At 42.1% G+C, this 21515-nt stretch overlaps 3 protein-coding genes across 3 annotated transcripts; 1 reads left to right on the top strand and 2 right to left on the bottom strand.

Annotated features, from left to right (window-relative positions):
* Positions 1–1149: 1149 nt before the first annotated feature.
* LOC119647892 (major heat shock 70 kDa protein Ab-like) lies at positions 1150–3308 on the bottom strand. The gene has a single exon (XM_038049191.1). It carries the CDS (start codon positions 3179–3181, stop codon positions 1262–1264), a length of 1920 nt encoding a protein of 639 aa, XP_037905119.1. The 5' UTR covers positions 3182–3308; the 3' UTR covers positions 1150–1261.
* Positions 3309–10700: 7392 nt separating this feature from the next.
* LOC119647870 (major heat shock 70 kDa protein Ab-like) lies at positions 10701–12843 on the bottom strand. The gene has a single exon (XM_038049140.1). The coding sequence runs from the start codon at positions 12715–12717 to the stop codon at positions 10798–10800; it is 1920 nt and encodes a 639-aa protein (XP_037905068.1). The 5' UTR covers positions 12718–12843; the 3' UTR covers positions 10701–10797.
* A 5345-nt stretch (positions 12844–18188) lies between these two features.
* Positions 18189–20390, top strand: LOC119647853 (major heat shock 70 kDa protein Ab). The gene has a single exon (XM_038049120.1). The coding sequence runs from the start codon at positions 18317–18319 to the stop codon at positions 20234–20236; it is 1920 nt and encodes a 639-aa protein (XP_037905048.1). The 5' UTR covers positions 18189–18316; the 3' UTR covers positions 20237–20390.
* The last annotated feature ends 1125 nt before the right edge of the window (positions 20391–21515 follow it).

Below are 21515 nucleotides of genomic sequence, written 5' to 3' on the forward strand. Positions count from 1 at the left end.
ATATGCGTGCTAATGAACTGATATAAGAAGTAAATCGGAAATATGGGTACGATCAATTCATATACGTGCATATATGTGTACAGTATTCGGAAATAGGCAGTTTGTTTGTTTAGGGTGAGCGTAATATCTATGGCTGTAATATGTACGTATGTTTCGTAGTTTGGAAAAATATGAAGCAATATGTTGGGTTTGTAGCCATATACGGATAGAAAAGTGTGCGTTGAAATTTCTTACATAAGATGAACACAAAACCTTTATACCTGAAGCGCGAGCTTCCGGTATTCCGACTTGTTTATATATCGGCCAGTTTCCGGTTTATTTTGGGTATGGGAACGCTTCGAGAGACTGAAAACGCTCGGTTCGTACAATAAGATAAGCATATCCTGGGTTCCAGGTCTTGTTGGGTTAGAAAGAAATGAGGAAGCGGGCGAACTTGCCAAAATAGAGAAGTATATAGCCATTTTTACCACGTTCGCGTTCAATGTCGCAGCTTTTGGCACCAGACCATCGGATTTCTTGCAGAGCGCAGATATCAACGCGCCTTTTCCGAAGAGGTCTTGCGAGTTCCTCGGTTTTTTTTCCAGTTAGGGTGTCAACATTTAGCGTGCAGGCATGTATTTGTTTTGTTCGGACTAATTTACTTACGTTCGTCAAGAACCCTTGCCTATTTCTCCGCAGGATCGTGGCCGGTCCTGCCGCGTCGACTGAGATGGACGCCCTAGCATTGTTTCGATGCTTATGACTCGATCCGATCATCTTGTTTCTAACGACATTGGATGCATTTTCTTGGTCGGCCTTTCGCGGTACTTGTCACCAAGAGAGATCAGGTATGATTTAGCATAGTGGATTCCCTTTCCCTTCCCTGATCTCAGCATGTTATTTTTATTTTACTGAAAACAGTACAAAGCACGTTGTCTCAAACTCTCTTCCTTTACCTGGGCTTGGGACCAGCATACTATGTTAATAGCAACATTTGCACATATAACTCGATTAAAACCTCTAGTTAACATTGAATTGGCTGAACGGACCCCTTAATAAACTGTTTAATTCTCGCTAGAACACCACAAGTTCTACTCTATAAGAAAAAAATAACTTCACCCAGAACTCAAATGAAACCAACTCGCTTTCATTCATTAAATATAATTTTATTGTAACATCTTCAATTGAAGATAAACTTAATACAATTCCCATACTGTCCATGGAAATCTAACAAAAATATCACATCAACATTCTGAATGAATCCTTATTCTAGTCCAGTCCTTTAGTCCACTTCCTCTATTATAGGTCCTGAACGGGCGCTTCCGCAGCCACCAGACTGCTGACCACAGCTTGCGCCTTGTTGTTGTCCGCGAGTGTGCAATTTAGTCATTACCGGGCTGCATTGTTTCGTCAGCCCTCTCAGCCTATGCTCGTATTCTTCCTTGTCCGCTAGACTATTGTTGTCCAACCACTTCACCGTTTCATCGCAGCTTCTCAGCACGGAGTCTTTATCTGATTGAGACAGTTTCTCACCCGCCTCTTCCACCGCTTGTTTTACGCTAAACACGTAACCTTCCAATTGGTTCCTAGCAGCAACGCGCTGTCGTTGACGTTCATCTTCTTCTGCATAGCGTTCTGCTTCGGCAAGCATCCTGTCGATCTCCGACTGAGACAACCTGCCCTTGTCGTTTTTAATCGTAATATTCTTAGCGTTTCCGGTGCTCGTGTCTTTAGCAGAAACGTTCAAGATTCCGTTGGCATCCAGGTCGAATGTAACTTCAATTTTCGGTACTCCCCGTGGTGCAGGAGGGATGCCCGTTAGGTTGAACGTACCCAGAAGATTGTTGTCTTTGGTCATGGCACGCTCACCTTCGAACACTTGAATAGTAACTGCAGGTTGATTGTCCGAATAAGTCGAGAATGTCTGGGTCTGTTTGCATGGAATCCTCGCGTTGCGTTCCACAATTTTAGTCATTACTCCTCCAGCCGTCTCGATGCCAAGTGATAGTGGGGCAACGTCCACCAACAATACATCTTGGATTTTCGAGCTCTTGTCTCCGCTGAGAATGGCTGCTTGAACGGCGGCTCCGTATGCAACAGCTTCATCTGGGTTGATGGACAAGTTCAGACTCTTGCCGTTGAAGAAGGTCTGCAGCATGTTTTGTACCCTCGGGATTCGTGTCGAACCTCCTACCAGCACGATATCATGGATCTGTGACTTGTCCATCTTCGCGTCGGTCAAAGCCTTCTCTACTGGCAATAACGTCGACCGGAACAGATCTGCACAAAGTTCCTCAAAGCGGGCTCGCGATATTTTCGTGTAGAAATCCATTCCCTCGAACAGTGCGTCTATTTCAATGGAGGCTTCTGTACTCGAAGATAACGTTCGTTTGGCACGTTCAGCTGCCGTCCTCAGTCGACGAAGGGCTCGTGGATTTGATCTCAAATCCTTCTTAAACTTGCGTTTGAATTCATCGGCCAGGTGCGAAACGAGACGGTTATCGAAGTCTTCGCCTCCGAGGTGGGTGTCTCCAGCCGTGGCGCGTACCTCGAATAATGAGCCTTCGTCGATGGTTAGGATGGATACATCGAAAGTTCCGCCACCCAAGTCAAAGATGAGCACGTTACGTTCACCTGATAAGTTCTTGTCCAGTCCATAGGCCAGGGCTGCTGCCGTTGGTTCGTTGATGATTCTCAGAACGTTTAGGCCAGCGATAACACCGGCGTCCTTGGTGGCTTGGCGCTGTGAGTCGTTGAAATATGCAGGAACTGTAATAACTGCATCCGTAATGTTCGTACCGAGGAACGCCTCTGCGGTTTCCTTCATCTTCGTCAACACCATTGAACTGATTTCCTCTGGTGCGAATCGTTTCTGTTCTCCTTTGAACTCTACGCAAATTTTCGGTTTGCCACCTTCGCTCTTCACAGTGAATGGCCAGTGTTTGACATCTTCCTGAATTTTCGGATCATCATATCGTCGGCCAATCAACCTCTTCGCGTCGAAGACTGTGTTCGTAGGATTCATCGCGACTTGATTTCTAGCTGCGTCGCCAATTAACCGTTCCGAGTTCGTGAACGCCACATAGCTGGGAGTCGTCCTGTTTCCTTGGTCGTTTGCAATAATTTCCACCTTTCCGTGCTGGAATACACCGACGCACGAGTAGGTCGTTCCCAAATCAATTCCAACTGCAGGCATTTTCATCTGATTTTCTTCGATACACTTTCTCAATTAAAATTCTCTGATAATAAATAATTCTTCCACACTTTGCTTACGCAAATATTACAGAAATTCGTTTGCTTCTTCCACTTCACGAAGTGATTCTCTTGTTTTACAGTTTAATACTGGCCGGCTGTTAACTCGCTGCTCGTATTTATACTGCAGTCAAATCTTCGGGAACAATCGGTAAGAACTCTCTAGTCGGATCGAGAAGCTTCGGGAGATTTCTTTTGTATACATAGTCTAAACAGTAGACTGTAATATAACAGAGGAATAATATAACGTAGATTCAGCGAATTAACAGCGTTCAATACAATTCTGCAAATTCCCTGTCATTTAAGGATGTTTCAAGATTATATTTCCGTTGCAATTGTCCTTTACACACAGCAGTAATAATAACCGAAAATTGGTGGAACTTTGTACGTTTTCCGAGAGTTTTCCTTTCGTTTCGATTTTGTACGAGTTACGTATGCCTGCGCTAAGCAGATGGCAAGGCTTTGTACTTAACGTTTGGAACTCAATAAAACATTCAATATCGTATCTTTATAATAGTTTACACTAATTTTAGGAACACTGGGAACTTAATCAAATTGTGAAAAATCAAAAAGGAGAAATGGTTCTACCCTGTCATGGCCGCTTTTAAAGTGAGATGGGCAACGCTGAATTTTCATTTTCCACATCAGCACAGTTGCGATGAGCCCAGTCGCCACATCGAGCAAAGGCAGCCAGGCCTTCATTTGACTCTGAATAATGACCTTCGCTGTACCAAAAATCGAGATTTTTAACATCACTGTCGCATTTTCTCCATCGATGATTTAGTTTCAGATACTTTTCCCTTTTTATCACTGCCGGAATTTAATTTTTTGGCTACCTCTGTTCGTAATGTTTTTGCTTTTGCTTACTTTCTTCCGCAAGCTTTTATAAGCTGTTCACCTGGTGAAAAACTATTACAGTGGCTTTCGCTTTCTTAAGGTATTGTGCCAGAACAGAAAGTGAGACAGGACTCATTTTCGGAAACTACCCAACCCAAAAATCCAAAAAAGTCAGGGTGGTGCGCTTAGATGAAATCTAGGCCTCAAAATATGTCCCATCCCGATATCTGATCAAATAAACTTACTGATAGTATATTACCAACTTTTAGTAATTGACTGGAAAACGCCCCTTAAGTTCATTCTAGGAGTACTAGGATACTACTACCGCACCGGTATAGAGGGCTGTATCGTGCATACGCATACCAAGTTTCATGAAAATCCAACTATTAGTGTCAAAGTTATAGCAGTTCAAGCTTATCAATTTCGTGCGAATTAACAGGATCCTAAGCCATACAAATAAGATGCTGACATCATAATTAACGAGAATAATTGACATTCGAATGAAATATTAAAATTCCATTCTTGAAGAATCTACTTCTCCCAAGCACTTTTTAATATCTGATGTTGGTTAAATTTTTCGCATTTGCTAATAATATTAAACTCAGAGTGTGAAGCGTACGAGGTTAACTATTATCAATACTGGGCTTTCCATCAAATGATTTATTTAAATCGCTTTCTAAAAAATAGAGGGCAATGGAGTTTTTAGCTATGTGACACGGAGCTGTCATGCACTCGTCGCTCCTCACATCTTCTCCTTTTTCTTCAGCCTTTGTCCCGTTCACAAGCGGGGTCGGCTTTTCGTGATCGGTTCCGCCATTTTATTTTATCAAATGCCTGATCAGGATGTAATCGCGAGGCATTTAAATCCCCATCCAGCGTATCAAGCCACCGTTGTTTCTGCCGACCTTTTGGTCGCTTACCATTGACTTCGATGTTCAAACCAATATTGGTAAGTGAATTCTCGTTTGCGCGAATTACGTGACCACACCATCGAGAACGCCGCACTCGCAGTTTTTCCACGATCGGTGCAACCCCCTATTTATCGCGGATATCCTCATTTCTGATGTTATCAAAACGTGTCACGCCAGTCTGGGCAGGTTACTGCAATTGACAGAACTAAGCGATTTAAATATCTCGAGTCAATGCTATCAGCCAATGGGGAACTGCTTTATGCTCCTCACATAGGGAAACACAAAAGCTTTTATACCTGAAGCGTCAAGCTTCTGGTTTCCCGACTTGTTTCTAGTTAAGTGAGAAGTTTTACATATTGCTTGATATTTGCAAAGGTGGAGTGTTTTGAAGTACTTGGTTTTCTCACTATTTCTGTATTATCCGTTCCGTGATAGGTGTGCTAGTAGTTTTGGTTAGTGGTGTTGTGAGGACACTAGCGTCAAACCTAGTACTCTGACAGGCACATCATAGAGACCACACACATAGAGGTATAATTTTGTCTTCTTGGTTCTCCTTCTGTGGAATTAAGAGATAAGATCATGGAATCATTCTTGACAAACGTATTCAGGACATCGTTGAAATAACGCTGAACCAAGGCGGGTTTATCAAAAACTGCAGAACTGCTAACGCGATAAACGCCCTACATTGCATTTCCGGATCTAAAAAAAGCATTTGATCTGCGACAATATCTAGTGTCACAGGAGCTTGTGCGCTGGGTTAAACTGCTCTACCACGATCCGAAAAGCGAAGTTCGAATTATGGCGGGTATATCAAAACCCCCTCGTGTCTGTGTTGGTATTCATCAAGGAAGCACCCTCTCACCACACCTCTTTGTTCTTGTTATGGACACCCTCACAACAGGCACTCAACGTTAGGTGCCTGATGTTACCTCGTTGAAAATCGTCAGGGATTGATTGGCTGTCCCACACCCTGAGCTAGGTTGATTTACCGCTTGGTGTAGTTGGTCGCAAAGTTCGTAATAGGTTTCGGCGCGTGCCTGCATTCTTTGAGAGTGTTATTATTCGACCTGGGAGCACCATGCCAACGAGATAGTGACGTGAGCCCATATTGGCCCCCATATATGTGTGGCATTCATCACGGCTGAGAGGTGGCAGCGTTCAATTAGCACGTGGTCAATTTGGTTGAAAGTGGTCTCGCCTGGAGAGGCCCACATATGTTTGTGTCCGTTATCATTGGTATCCTTATGTAAACTATGGAAGCTAACGTATCGCCTGAATACGGGCTCTGTCTCTACTTGGCTTTTAAAATTTCCAAACCTGAGGCAGGCTTCGAAGGTTCCCTCTACTGCCTCGTAGAATGTACCCTTCTCTGACTTTGCAGTCTCCTCTGTAGAGGCGTGAACGTTATTGAGGCTTATATTACCAAATTTCCCTCGCATTTTTTTTTTCAATTCTTGGAAAAGATGTTCCATTAAATGTTTTTAGTTCGAAATGGAACGTTCGAGAACTCAATCTTCGACGTAATCCTACAGATTCTCAATCGGTTCCCGATCAAGTTAAAAAAGTTGATAATATGTAGTATATTAGGTTTATTTAAACACACACCGGAATAGAATGTATTTTGAAGCCTAGATCTCAAGTTTGCACTTTTTAACTCCTTACCCCGGGCTTGCTGATCTCCTTGCGTAGCTTTCCGTGCAGCTTGTGAAAAAGTAATATTTGCGTGCTTTTTTCTGCCGCTAAGATGTTAACTATAATAGAATCATTCGGAATGCAACAAGGAAAGCTTGGTCGTTCGAGAGCAAGCTGATTTCAGTTTTGCATCCTCTTGTACCGATAATTTTAACATCATCCGAGTCATTGTGGAGCAGTGTGTGAAGTTTAGGTCACCAGTCCACCTTTTCTTCATCGATTTCGAGAAGGCTTTCGATAGTGTGAACAGGGAATGTATCTGGAATGATCTGGGGAGGAAGGGCATTCCGGAGAAAGTAATAGCTACAATATTATCAGAACAACATAAAATCTCAGAGGAATTTGAAGTCCAAAATAGAGTCCGGCAGGGTTGGGTCTTGTTGCCGATACTTTTTCTTTTTTTTATCGGTATTAGTCATCAAGCTGCCTTGACTGGAGAACGTGGGGAGATTCAACGGACTGTGTATCCCAATTTGTCCAAAACGATCTCATTTGTATTCCGTGCGAAAATAACAATAGTGCCAAGGGAAATTACACCGCGTCCAAGAAGAAAGATTATGTCCTTTTAATGGTTATAGTATGCGTATTAACTGTAGCATGTCGATCAATCTATTAACCAACAGGAATTTTGATATATTCCCTACATTCAGCCCGGCCTCTGAAAATAAGTTTTCTTCCAGGGGCCGTACTACTTTGCACAAGTGCCGGACACTGCCATTTATTGCGGTGGAGGTCATAACCACGAACCCTTCTCCGATTCCACAAAAGGGTTCTGATCCGAGCAGTGGCTCATTCGCTGCCGCATTGTCTTGTAACCCAACATGGCCTGTAATCCAGACTACCCAGACCTTATTGTGCGAGCCGAGCGTATTCAGTCTATTAAATGGGTCATCCCATTGTATCCCGATATAGTGTAGAATATTTGGGCAAAGTGATTTTTCGATATTCGGAGTCGTTCAGAAATTACAGTGTTAAACAATGAAAATGAAGCGGGAATTACCGGTCCGAAAGACGTTTGAATAACTTTGCTTTTGTTTTTTTGGAGAAAACGAAGATTTATGGACTTGGTATAGTAGATTAATGGTCAGTTAAGATTTTAGAGTTAATAATATACTTTTTAAATGCATTTTTTTCCAAAATGAATGTTGAAAATCTCTTGCCACCATAGCCCAAAACCTAGCCAACGGAATTCTCTGAAATTTTCACAATTTATACAGAACATATTTCTACGGTTCATAAACTAGGATAAATGTGACTCAATGAACCTTTTTTTTCATACATTAAAGAAGTTGGGAAAAAACACCAAAATTTACAAAAAAGTTTAACCCATTCCACACGGCGAGCGCAATGACGCGTCATGGAGTCCATTTCGAGACACTGAGAGCGCGCTCGTGCGGATCCCCTCCCTTACTCAGCCACGGAGCGCTCACAAACGCGTCCTCCTTTAGTTTGGTTTAAACGTTTGTAGAGTGAACAGGGTTTGACGAAAGCTTTCAGTTTCATCCCAGTGGTTAGAGAAGTTCTTGGGTGACCTTGTGCCGTTGGCCGTTTCGAAATCCGTGCAGCACAATATTTTTTAGAGAAATTTCCGTTTGTTTTTTGTTGTTTGTATAAGTTTAAGTTTTCTTAGTTTGTACGATTATATTTACTATTTTGAAATTTACGATTAGGTACATACCCATTTGCAGTTTATTTTATGTGTGTTAATACTTTATAGTATTAGATGTGAAAATACATTTATGTTTGCCTTACTGCTTTTATATTTTTAAATCCTAGAAATTTCTAACTAGTCTATAAAAACGAAAATAAAAAGTTATTTTACAAAATAATCGTGGTTTACGGGAACAGTCAAAAGTATGCAATCCCGTCAAACACGGCATCCCCCAGTTCGCCTGGACGGCGAGAGCGCCAGCGCGTCCACGTTTTCTGATATTAAATTAATTATCAATGATTTTTTAACTATTTTTACTGCTACTAACTTGGCCTAACAATGCCGATCCCGTAGTAAAAAATTTACCGTCGGATAAGAAAGTCCGAAAAAAAATGCAGTTCCAGGATGAAGCCACCAAAATGGCTGCCGTGTTGAATGGGTTAATAAGGCAACAAAAATTTGCCTTTCAATATTTTTTAATAATCCTAGTTCGCGAACCGTGGTATTGACCTCACGATAAAATACCGTTTATTTTTTATGTTAATAAATATATGGTGAAAAATTCACATTTTATTCAGCTCTTCACAATTTTTTTTTTAAAAACGGCCTTCAAACGTGATGATCTCCTTAAGGGATTAGGTGCGTTGTGAACCAACTAATAGAGAGATTTAAACATATTGAGCACTAATCAAATGAGATAGCGCATAGAGATATGAGAATAAACCTTGTCCAAAGTAAACAGGTTGAGAAACTCTACTTGTCTCTCTTTCTAAATCTAGAACCATTTGGCCAAGGTATCATTAGCGCAATCGAGGTGCTTGAGAAAAGATGTCATTGACCATTGAACTCTTCCACGTCCTTCTGACAAGGCAGCATGAAGAACGTCGCCGATAGCCAGAAGCAACCTTGATGGACTTCTCTTTGGACCTCAAAATCTTCTGACATTTTATCTCGACGCAGTACGTGACATTTTGCGCCATCATATGTCGCTCTGATAATAGCTTTCAGTTTCTCCGAAATGCCCCTCCTACGTAGAGCACTCGAAATTCACTCCCTGTTCACATTATGGAAAGTTTCCTCGAATTTGATGAAGAGCAGGTCAAACGAAGATTTAAGCTCCGCGTACTGTTCCAAAATGTTCTGTAGGGTATTGATGTGGTCAATGCAGGAGGATCCGGAGCGGAAATAAGTCTCCTATTTATCGATCAAGCTTTCGAGATTTTTTTTATTGTTTTCCAAAATTATTTTAGGTATTATCTTTGCGATGGCAGGGAACACGCAAAAACCACTCCAATTATCACATTCAAAGCGGATACCCTTCTTTGGAATCCTAGCGATCATCCCCATCCTCCAGAGAGCGTAAGTGACCATTAGATGGCTTTCTTGTGACGCACATCTAGGAGACAACTTCTAAATCTGATCGCAAAGTGCTCGATCTGATTTCTCGTGCAATGTCGGTCGCCTATCAGTTGAAACCCAACTGACTTTATGGCCGGCTCTATGCTCGAATAATGTACCACCAATAACGAGGCGGTGCAAGTTGCAGAAATCCGCAAACCTCGCACCATTATCGTTACGATCGCCAAGACCCTGCTTCCCGATTACAAACCGAGCAAGTCAGAGCCCATCTTGGCATTCAGACCCGTGAGGGTTGGTCACAATGGGTTGGTACTTTTAGTAGGTTCAATTTCTATGTAATAAATGGGAAGCAATTATTTGGGTAAGCAGTATGGATGTCTTACCATCTCTAAGCCTGTTAATTTATTCCTTCACCATTAAATTGTAAGAGACGCATCAGAAAATTGATGTAGGGGTCGTTTACCTAAATGTTAGTAAAATGTTCAGACTTTATGTAATGCTATCTCACAAATAATGTCGGTGCGACCTGATCATATATATTAGTAGCCGATTAGTCCTATGATTCGCACAATATATTTTAAAATCATTCAAATTGAAGGGTGAAGAAACAAGCAACTAATCCACCTGGACCATTACAACCAAACCCGATGGCTCCACCCTAACAATCCATTTCACAAAGCCCAAAGCGGCCGCAAAATTTACGCACATTTCATCTATATCAGGAAGAAAAATAGATGACCAGCCTAAAAAGGTAGATCGGCATTAAAAAAACGCCTGTACACATCCGTAAAGCTCCCAAAATCAGTGAGTAAAGCAAGCAATGGCGAAAAGACTCAACCTTTACAACTAACAAGCAGTTAACTAACTGGATTGCCACCATTCGGATTCGAAATGCTTCGATCACGCCACCAAAGAATATATGGGAGCAACCAAGGTCACCCAGAAATATAAAAAAAATCGTTTGCTTCAATTCAATAAATACAAATTTATTCTATTCTTCAAATGAAGAAAAAAATACAATCTCCACTACAGTGCATGGAAATTTAACAAAAATATAACATCAACATTCTTAAAACTAATTTAACGGATTACAATTTAGTCTTATGATCCAGTTCTTTAATCCACCTCTTCTACTGTGGGTCCAGATCGGGTTCCTCCGAAGCCACCAGCTTGCTGGCCACAACTCGCGCCTCGCTGCGCTCCACCTGAATGCAGTTTAGTCATTATCGGGCTGCATCGTTTTGTCAGCTCCTTCAGCCTATGATCGTATTCTTCCTTGTCCGCTAGACTATTGCTGTCCAACCACTTCACCGTCTCATCGCAGCTTCTCAGCACGGAGTCTTTATCTGATTGAGACAGTTTCTCACCCGCCTCTTCCACCGCTTGTTTTACGCTAAACACGTAACCTTCCAATTGGTTCCTAGCAGCAACTCGTTCTCGTTGGCGTTCATCTTCTTCTGCATAGCGTTCTGCTTCGGCAAGCATCCTATCGATCTCTGACTGGGACAACCTGCCCTTGTCGTTTTTAATTGTGATATTCTTGGCGTTTCCAGTGCTTGTGTCTTTGGCAGAAACGTTCAAGATTCCGTTGGCATCCAAGTCGAATGTAACTTCGATTTTCGGTACTCCCCGTGGTGCAGGAGGGATTCCAGACAAATCGAACGTGCCCAGAAGATTGTTGTCTTTGGTCATGGCACGCTCACCTTCGAACACTCGAATGGTAACTGCAGGTTGGTTGTCCGAATAGGTCGAGAACGTCTGGGTCTGTTTGCATGGAATCCTCGCGTTGCGTTCCACGATTTTAGTCATTACTCCTCCAGCCGTCTCGATGCCAAGTGATAGTGGGGCAACGTCCACCAACAATACATCTTGGATTTTCGAGCTCTTGTCTCCGCTGAGAATGGCTGCTTGAACGGCGGCTCCGTATGCAACAGCTTCATCTGGGTTGATGGACAAGTTCAGACTCTTGCCGTTGAAGAAGGTCTGCAGCATGTTTTGTACCCTCGGGATTCGTGTCGAACCTCCTACCAGCACGATATCATGGATCTGTGACTTATCCATCTTCGCGTCGGTCAAAGCCTTCTCTACTGGCAATAACGTCGACCGGAACAGATCTGCACAAAGTTCCTCAAAGCGGGCTCGCGATATTTTCGTGTAGAAATCCATTCCCTCGAACAGTGCGTCTATTTCAATGGAGGCTTCCGTACTCGAAGATAACGTTCGTTTGGCACGTTCAGCTGCCGTCCTCAGTCGACGAAGGGCTCGTGGATTTGATCTCAAATCCTTCTTAAACTTGCGTTTGAATTCATCGGCCAGGTGCGAAACGAGACGGTTATCGAAGTCTTCGCCTCCGAGGTGGGTGTCTCCAGCCGTGGCGCGTACCTCGAATAATGAACCTTCGTCGATGGTTAGGATGGATACATCGAAAGTTCCACCACCCAAGTCAAAGATGAGCACGTTACGTTCACCTGATAAGTTCTTGTCCAGTCCATAGGCAAGGGCTGCGGCCGTTGGTTCGTTGATGATTCTCAGAACGTTTAGGCCAGCGATAACTCCGGCGTCCTTGGTGGCTTGACGCTGCGAATCATTAAAGTACGCAGGGACCGTAATGACTGCATCCGTAACGGTCTCACCGAGAAAAGCCTCTGCTGTTTCCTTCATCTTCGTCAACACCATTGAACTGATTTCCTCTGGTGCGAATCGTTTCTGTTCTCCTTTGAACTCTACGCAAATTTTCGGTTTACCACTTTCGCTCTTCACAGTGAATGGCCAGTGTTTGAGATCTTCCTGAATTTTCGGATCATCATATCGTCGGCCAATCAACCTTTTCGCGTCGAAGACTGTGTTCTTAGGATTCATCGCAACTTGATTTTTAGCTGCGTCGCCAATCAACCGTTCCGAGTCTGTGAACGCCACATAGCTGGGAGTTGTCCTGTTTCCTTGGTCGTTTGCAATAATTTCCACTTTTCCGTGCTGGAATACACCGACGCACGAGTAGGTCGTTCCCAAATCAATTCCAACTGCAGGCATTTTCATCTGATTTTCTTCGATACACTTTCTCACTTAAAATTTTCTGATAATAAATAATTCTTCCACACTTTATTCACACAAATAGAAATTCGCTCAGCTCCTCCACTCTTCGAAATGATTCTCTTGTTTTACAGTTTAATACTGACCGGCTGTTAAGCCGCTACCAGTATTTATATCACTGTTAAAACGTCGAGAAGATTCTGTAGGAACTCTCTAGACTCGCGAGAAGCTTCGGGAAATTTCTTCTGTACTCCGAGCAGCGAGATAACAGAGTAATAACATTATGTTAGTTCAATGGTGGAATTGCATACAAAGTAATTCTAGAAACTGCATATTATTTATCTAGGTCAATTTCAGGACCATTTTCCGTTGTAATTCTGATTACTCGTTGGAGTGCTGGCGAAACGTTGGTTATTTGGAAATTAGTAAAATTTTGTATGTTTTCCTGAAAGTTTTCCTTTTCTGCATTTACATGTTGACGCATGTGCCCTGAGCAGAGGACATGGAATTTTATTTGCTTGTGTAGCTTTTTTAGTTGGTATTGTAACTCATTTGTTGCTTACACAAATGCATGGGTTCGTACCAAATAAGATTAATTTCATATTTTTCGCTCCAAAGCGTAAATATTCCTACTTGTTATATTTTTACCTTCACTGGAGCGGCCAAAAGCCGGGCCGAAACAACGGTGGCTTGATGCGCTGGGCCTCGCGACTGCATCCAGATCAGGCTGAAGAAATAGAAAAAGATACTGGGGCGACTATAAGAAACCAGTTTGTCAATGCTTCAATATAACTCTTCACACATCCGTATTAAATGCGATTAGGCCATTAGACGCTGAAAACGTTTTGCTCCGTTATCATAGCCAATGTGCATACATTATGCAATTTTGAACTGCTAAAAAGATTCACTTACACTTGCACGATTCCCGCTTGACTGGTTAAAACTCCCTTCAGTTTCTTGTTTCTTTAGCCTTTGTCCCGTTCCCAAGAGGAGTTGGACCGTCGTGATCTTAATGCAGTCGCAAGACTTTCAATTCCCCATCCAGAGTAGGAGAAAGAAAAAAGACTATTTTTTTCTAAACATCATCTGTATAAAGCAGTATATGGGACGTTGGACTGGCTTGGCGTTGCATCACCTTGGCGCCTACACGTTCACCAAGACTGTCAACCAACGAAACTCCCCTAACAAGGTCGCCAGTCGTCAACACCGACTGCACGAAGTAATACATGGAACTGGAAAGCACGTTCTAGTGCTAACCTGAATGTTAGCAATTCGACAAGATGAGGGCCGGGGGTCGTGATTCACAAATATTAGCCTCCTGTCAAGATACAGAGATTTTACTCACGTGCCTAAACTCAATAGTCAAACAAGTCGGAATACCAGAAGCTCGCGTTTCGGGTATAAAAACTTTGTGTTCATCTGATGAATTTCTTCGCACGTTTTTTCATCCGTATGGCTACAAATCCAATATATTCCTTTATTTTTAGTTGAGGATGCTGCAAGTCCTGAGTCCGCACCCACTTGGTGATGGACCGGACCACTTGAGAAGAAGCTTACTTCCTCTTTTCTAGTACACGGACTCGTCCTTTTTGGGTTAAACACCCAAAGCAACTCATCAGACGCTGCCTCCCCTCTGCCCTGGGAGCAGCGCGACCGAAAGTAATGACAAATGATAATCACTCCATTTAAATATAATCGTAAACACATAATGGGTACGAATTATATCCAAGTGACCACCAAGTGGAAGTTGACTGAGGACTCCCAACATCCTCAACAAAAAATTTACTTCGGCCTGGATTAGGTCTGAACTTATGACGGATTTCACTTGAATATAATTCGTGCCCATTACGTGTTTGCGATTATATTTAAATGGAGCTATTATCATTTGTCGTAACTTTCGGTCACGCTGCTCCCAGGGCAGAGGTGAGGCAGCATTTGATGAGTTACCTTACGTCAGTCAACTTTTTCGTTCTTCATATTCCTTTATATTTTTCCAAATTACAAGACAGTTTCGAAAAGTACTAATTGAGCCCTTTCATTTAATGGTTTTGTTTCACACAAAACCTTAAAAAAAGGGTAAACCCACCCGAGGTAAACTACTCTAATAGAGACGTGAAGTTTCGATACGGGTTGATACTACCGAAAATTTCATTTCCAGAGAAGCTAAACTGGCTAACGGCTTAATAAGGGAGGGGACAAAAATCACAAAAAAATCTAACACTCGCGGGATTGACGGGGAAGGCCAGATTCTGGCATCTAGGCAACGGGTCGCCCTCGTCTTCCTTCCTTCTTCATGGGAGGGCCAGATGACATGGTGGCACTGCGGCAGCCCACCCGAACCTAATTGTTCATCCCCTGCCTCCTCAAACATAATAGGGGGAACTACTTTAAAGTGAAAGGTGGCTTGGACTGCTTCATTAATAATAATTTTATTGCTACTCAAACTTACTTAAATATTTAATTTTTACATACGATGTAAATTTCTCATTTTCCTAAGTAAATATTAAAAATAGATCAAAATATGGCTCAATGTTCGGCTCACAGCGATTTGGCATGGGTTGCATTATTTCATTCTCGGTCGCAAGAATCGGTCAATGGTATAACACCTGGCATACAAACTGTGGTGATTATACAGTAGACATGATATCAGGTATCAAATCACGTGAATGATTTACTATAATATCTATACAGTATCTTACACAATTCTATACGTTATGTTAATTAGGTAAGAACATCAAATGCAAATTAAACTAGATAATGCTAGATTAATTAGCTACTTAACGAACATAAATAGGGTATCATGGAAGTATTGAACTATTTTTTTTCACTTTGTGTTTTTTCCGATTTCTCAATTTAAGTATAAACCAATGGCATTACTTTTTTATTTACAGTACATGAGGAGGGAGTTTGAGTCTCAATTAAATAATATAAAATAGAAACTTTCAACTGATATGCATAGTAATGATTCTTTAATTTTAAAGTAAAAAGAATATTCATAATAATAAAGCAATGTTAACCTTTTATCATGCATTTTTATTGGCCGGGTTCCGTGAATATTGTGTTTGCTTGCGATTTTGTTTCTTTTCGCTTGTGGAGCGTTCACTTCTAATCTGTGGTAACTGTCGGTTATCCGAAACAAAGTTTTCTTAGTCCGATTGATCATCAAATAACTAATCGGCGTGAAAGTTGCATTTTGAGGCTTTTGGTTCATAATTGTTCTATCAAATGGTTGCGTCCGCCGTGGGTGGCTTCAAGAAGCGACGCGCTGAAACTACCACTGGCGGCGCCTGACAAACCAGCAAAACTCGACAAGAGCAAGTGACTAACCGATGAGTATTACAATGATGTTGACTGCGGCTCAGGGAAGGCAACCTCCACGGCAGCGAACCGCGACTTCAGCTCCCCTGGGGTTTCTATGCATTAAGCCTAGCCTTCCTACGCGACTGAAAACACTAGTAATTGACCCGATCTCACCTCACGGGAACAGAACCGCTGCTTGTAACCTAAATACTTTGTCGTCTGCCATTGGATGGTGGTGCTTTCTTGTCAGTCAAATGGTGTTTTACCTCCTCAATAACTCGATTAAAGAATTTACTGAACCATAGTGTTGGATTCCAGTTCAGATCCTATAATTGAGCTTATGCTTTGTGGATAGGACCGCGGGCTCAGAATTGTGGTGTCGTTGAGAAAGGGGTGTGGAAATTGCATTGAACGCTTTACAACCTACGTAGGTAAACTAAATTGTTAGTGTGATAGGCAGCCCTTTAAATATTTTTCCTGCAGTCAAGTCATATTTTGAAACTCTGTTTGGACTGATTAATAAATAAATAATTTCTATAGGCTAAAGTAGGCTCTGTTGACTGCCAACAACCACGCTCCGAATTCGTCATCGTAGGTGTTATCGATTGCAAACTTCGATCCTAGATACCGAGAAAGAATCAGATTCTCAACGGTTCAAGGTTATAATCTCCTGTCTTGTCCTCTTATTGTCAGTTGACCAATGCTATTCTACATTGCCTTTCCATCAACGTTGCGGATCATTTTTTCCAAGGTCGCGTTGCAAAGGATGTATTATAGAGCATCCTCCTTATTAGATCATTGTTGATGATGAAGGGTCTCGAGATGATCCTACGCCTTTCCTCTGACTTCACACACTGGTTAGGACAATCTTAGTCCGAATCATTGATTTAGTCGGAATACGGAATTCTCTACCCTGGCGATGCTATCATATGCGACTTTGAAGTCGATGAAAAATATATGCAGCTCATGTCCATATTTCAATAGGTTTTCCATCCCTTACCACGCAGAGAAACTGTGATCTTATCACTCCATGTTTTAATTGTAGGCACAACATTATTGGTCCCGCAGAGTGTGGTAGGCTATCTTTCCATAGTTCGTTAAGGGCCTCAAATGCTTGATTCACATCATTTCTAGCATTTTGCACTACTTTTGCCGTCAAATGCGTACCTATATATTCCCAGAACTTGAAAAATGTAAGGCATTGAGTTGCCAATCTGTTTGCGTCATTTTTCAGTTGTTTCTTTTTTCCTCTCGGTTTGGCTGGTTCTGAACCGAAAGCGTTTCAGTTCCAAGCAGCAAGACGACAATTCACGAAATCCCTGTGGGGCTGTGGATCTTTTTGCATTGATAATAAAAATTGGATAATTGCCTGCGTAAATGAATGGGACTGCTCTACATATACGCATTGACTACGCAGTGAAATCATGTGTAATTTGCATGATAGCAAGTATCAAACTGAAGCGAAAACCGTTTTCAGCGTCTAATGGCCTAATCACATTTAATACGGATGTGTGAAGAGTTATATTGAGGCATTAACAAACTGGTCTCTTATAGTCGCCCCAGTATCTTTTTCTATTTCTTCAGCCTGATCTGGATGCAGTCGCGAGGCCCAGCGCATCAAGCCACCGTTGTTTCGGCCCGGCTTTTGGCCGCTCCAGTGAAGGTAAAAATATAACAAGTAGGAATATTTACGCTTTGGAGCGAAAAATATGAAATTAATCTTATTTGGTACGAACCCATGCATTTGTGTAAGCAACAAATGAGTTACAATACCAACTAAAAAAGCTACACAAGCAAATAAAATTCCATGTCCTCTGCTCAGGGCACATGCGTCAACATGTAAATGCAGAAAAGGAAAACTTTCAGGAAAACATACAAAATTTTACTAATTTCCAAATAACCAACGTTTCGCCAGCACTCCAACGAGTAATCAGAATTACAACGGAAAATGGTCCTGAAATTGACCTAGATAAATAATATGCAGTTTCTAGAATTACTTTGTATGCAATTCCACCATTGAACTAACATAATGTTATTACTCTGTTATCTCGCTGCTCGGAGTACAGAAGAAATTTCCCGAAGCTTCTCGCGAGTCTAGAGAGTTCCTACAGAATCTTCTCGACGTTTTAACAGTGATATAAATACTGGTAGCGGCTTAACAGCCGGTCAGTATTAAACTGTAAAACAAGAGAATCATTTCGAAGAGTGGAGGAGCTGAGCGAATTTCTATTTGTGTGAATAAAGTGTGGAAGAATTATTTATTATCAGAAAATTTTAAGTGAGAAAGTGTATCGAAGAAAATCAGATGAAAATGCCTGCAGTTGGAATTGATTTGGGAACGACCTACTCGTGCGTCGGTGTATTCCAGCACGGAAAAGTGGAAATTATTGCAAACGACCAAGGAAACAGGACAACTCCCAGCTATGTGGCGTTCACAGACTCGGAACGGTTGATTGGCGACGCAGCTAAAAATCAAGTTGCGATGAATCCTAAGAACACAGTCTTCGACGCGAAAAGGTTGATTGGCCGACGATATGATGATCCGAAAATTCAGGAAGATCTCAAACACTGGCCATTCACTGTGAAGAGCGAAAGTGGTAAACCGAAAATTTGCGTAGAGTTCAAAGGAGAACAGAAACGATTCGCACCAGAGGAAATCAGTTCAATGGTGTTGACGAAGATGAAGGAAACAGCAGAGGCTTTTCTCGGTGAGACCGTTACGGATGCAGTCATTACGGTCCCTGCGTACTTTAATGATTCGCAGCGTCAAGCCACCAAGGACGCCGGAGTTATCGCTGGCCTAAACGTTCTGAGAATCATCAACGAACCAACGGCCGCAGCCCTTGCCTATGGACTGGACAAGAACTTATCAGGTGAACGTAACGTGCTCATCTTTGACTTGGGTGGTGGAACTTTCGATGTATCCATCCTAACCATCGACGAAGGTTCATTATTCGAGGTACGCGCCACGGCTGGAGACACCCACCTCGGAGGCGAAGACTTCGATAACCGTCTCGTTTCGCACCTGGCCGATGAATTCAAACGCAAGTTTAAGAAGGATTTGAGATCAAATCCACGAGCCCTTCGTCGACTGAGGACGGCAGCTGAACGTGCCAAACGAACGTTATCTTCGAGTACGGAAGCCTCCATTGAAATAGACGCACTGTTCGAGGGAATGGATTTCTACACGAAAATATCGCGAGCCCGCTTTGAGGAACTTTGTGCAGATCTGTTCCGGTCGACGTTATTGCCAGTAGAGAAGGCTTTGACCGACGCGAAGATGGATAAGTCACAGATCCATGATATCGTGCTGGTAGGAGGTTCGACACGAATCCCGAGGGTACAAAACATGCTGCAGACCTTCTTCAACGGCAAGAGTCTGAACTTGTCCATCAACCCAGATGAAGCTGTTGCATACGGAGCCGCCGTTCAAGCAGCCATTCTCAGCGGAGACAAGAGCTCGAAAATCCAAGATGTATTGTTGGTGGACGTTGCCCCACTATCACTTGGCATCGAGACGGCTGGAGGAGTAATGACTAAAATCGTGGAACGCAACGCGAGGATTCCATGCAAACAGACCCAGACTTTCTCGACCTATTCGGACAACCAACCTGCAGTTACCATTCAAGTGTTCGAAGGTGAGCGTGCCATGACCAAAGACAACAATCTTCTGGGCACGTTCGATTTGTCTGGAATCCCTCCTGCACCACGGGGAGTACCGAAAATCGAAGTTACATTCGACTTGGATGCCAACGGAATCTTGAACGTTTCTGCCAAAGACACAAGCACTGGAAACGCCAAGAATATCACAATTAAAAACGACAAGGGCAGGTTGTCCCAGTCAGAGATCGATAGGATGCTTGCCGAAGCAGAACGCTATGCAGAAGAAGATGAACGCCAACGAGAACGAGTTGCTGCTAGGAACCAATTGGAAGGTTACGTGTTTAGCGTAAAACAAGCGGTGGAAGAGGCGGGTGAGAAACTGTCTCAATCAGATAAAGACTCCGTGCTGAGAAGCTGCGATGAGACGGTGAAGTGGTTGGACAGCAATAGTCTAGCGGACAAGGAAGAATACGATCATAGGCTGAAGGAGCTGACAAAACGATGCAGCCCGATAATGACTAAACTGCATTCAGGTGGAGCGCAGCGAGGCGCGAGTTGTGGCCAGCAAGCTGGTGGCTTCGGAGGAACCCGATCTGGACCCACAGTAGAAGAGGTGGATTAAAGAACTGGATCATAAGACTAAATTGTAATCCGTTAAATTAGTTTTAAGAATGTTGATGTTATATTTTTGTTAAATTTCCATGCACTGTAGTGGAGGTTGTATTAAGTTTTTCTTCATTTGAAGAATAGAATAAATTTGCATTTATTGAATTGAAGCAAACGATTTTTTTTATATTTCTGGGTGACCTTGGTTGCTGCCATATATTGTTTGGAGGCATTTGATTGATCGAAGCATATGGAATGAAGAGTATAAATTACGATTCTGATCAGTGGTACTGAAGAACAGGGGGTAGGGGAATTTTTGTGGTACTGTGTCCAGTCGGCGACGGAATTTTGATTTTTTTTGTGTCGATTTGGCTAATTTTAGCCATCGAAAAACCACTTTTCCAGGACAACTCAACTAACTCATTCCAATGATCGCGCTTAAACAATTAAAAGATAATTGAGGAAGCTGCAAATTAATTAATACATATTTATATATATCGAGTTATATTTGCGTTTGATGTGGGAGTGCAACTATTTCAGTTGAGTTTTTTCCCTGGATTAAGTATTGCTTTAACTTTGGCGAAAAAAGAGTTCCTCCGGTTGCGAAATTTATCATATTAAATAGACATATTTTTTTGAAAATAGGAAAATTATCTTCATTGGTTCGACTGCTTCTGCAAGCAAGTTAATTAACTCTATATCGATTCCATTCTAGAAGTTATTATCATTTTTATCCACGTGATATTAATCTTTTTTTTAATTTCTCGCTGCATTATACCGGAAAGTTTCCACAAACTATTCAGGAGAATGTAATGTGGTGCAGTCATTTCAAATACATATAGGACTTTTGGAATTCGTTTTATTATTTTACGATTTCCTGAAAAATGGGTGTGTTTTATCATTTTCACCGGCACTGAAATTTGTCCGATTATCCACTTTAGTGTGATACTGACATTCATAGTCTTGAATTAAAATAAATTTGCAAAAAGGAGACAATTATTATAACTGTGTTAGTAATAGTGTGGTCTCAACAAACCTGGTAGTTTGATGCTCTATAGTGTCCCTAAATTACTGCAAAACTTGATGATTAACTCCGCCATGCTATTAGCATAGATGTTGGCCTCAAGCTCAGGTAAAGAAGGAGGGTTTGAGGCAACGTAATTTGTGCTATCCTTAGTAAAACAAAAATAAAATGTTGAGATCAGGGCAAGAGCTAAATAAGGTATAGTTTGAGTTATTCCACTATGCTAAATCCTATCTGGTCACTCCTGGTGACAGGTCCCGTGCGGGCCAAC

This window comes from Hermetia illucens, chromosome 2, assembly GCF_905115235.1.
Source record: "Hermetia illucens chromosome 2, iHerIll2.2.curated.20191125, whole genome shotgun sequence".
Taxonomy (NCBI): Eukaryota; Metazoa; Arthropoda; class Insecta; order Diptera; family Stratiomyidae; genus Hermetia; species Hermetia illucens.

Bases quoted from the DNA above. Each gene is read 5' to 3' on its own strand.
- LOC119647892 (XM_038049191.1), bottom strand. From the start codon at position 3,181: ATGAAAATGCCTGCAGTTGGAATTGATTTGGGAACGACCTACTCGTGC.
- LOC119647870 (XM_038049140.1), bottom strand. From the start codon at position 12,717: ATGAAAATGCCTGCAGTTGGAATTGATTTGGGAACGACCTACTCGTGC.
- LOC119647853 (XM_038049120.1), top strand. From the start codon at position 18,317: ATGAAAATGCCTGCAGTTGGAATTGATTTGGGAACGACCTACTCGTGC.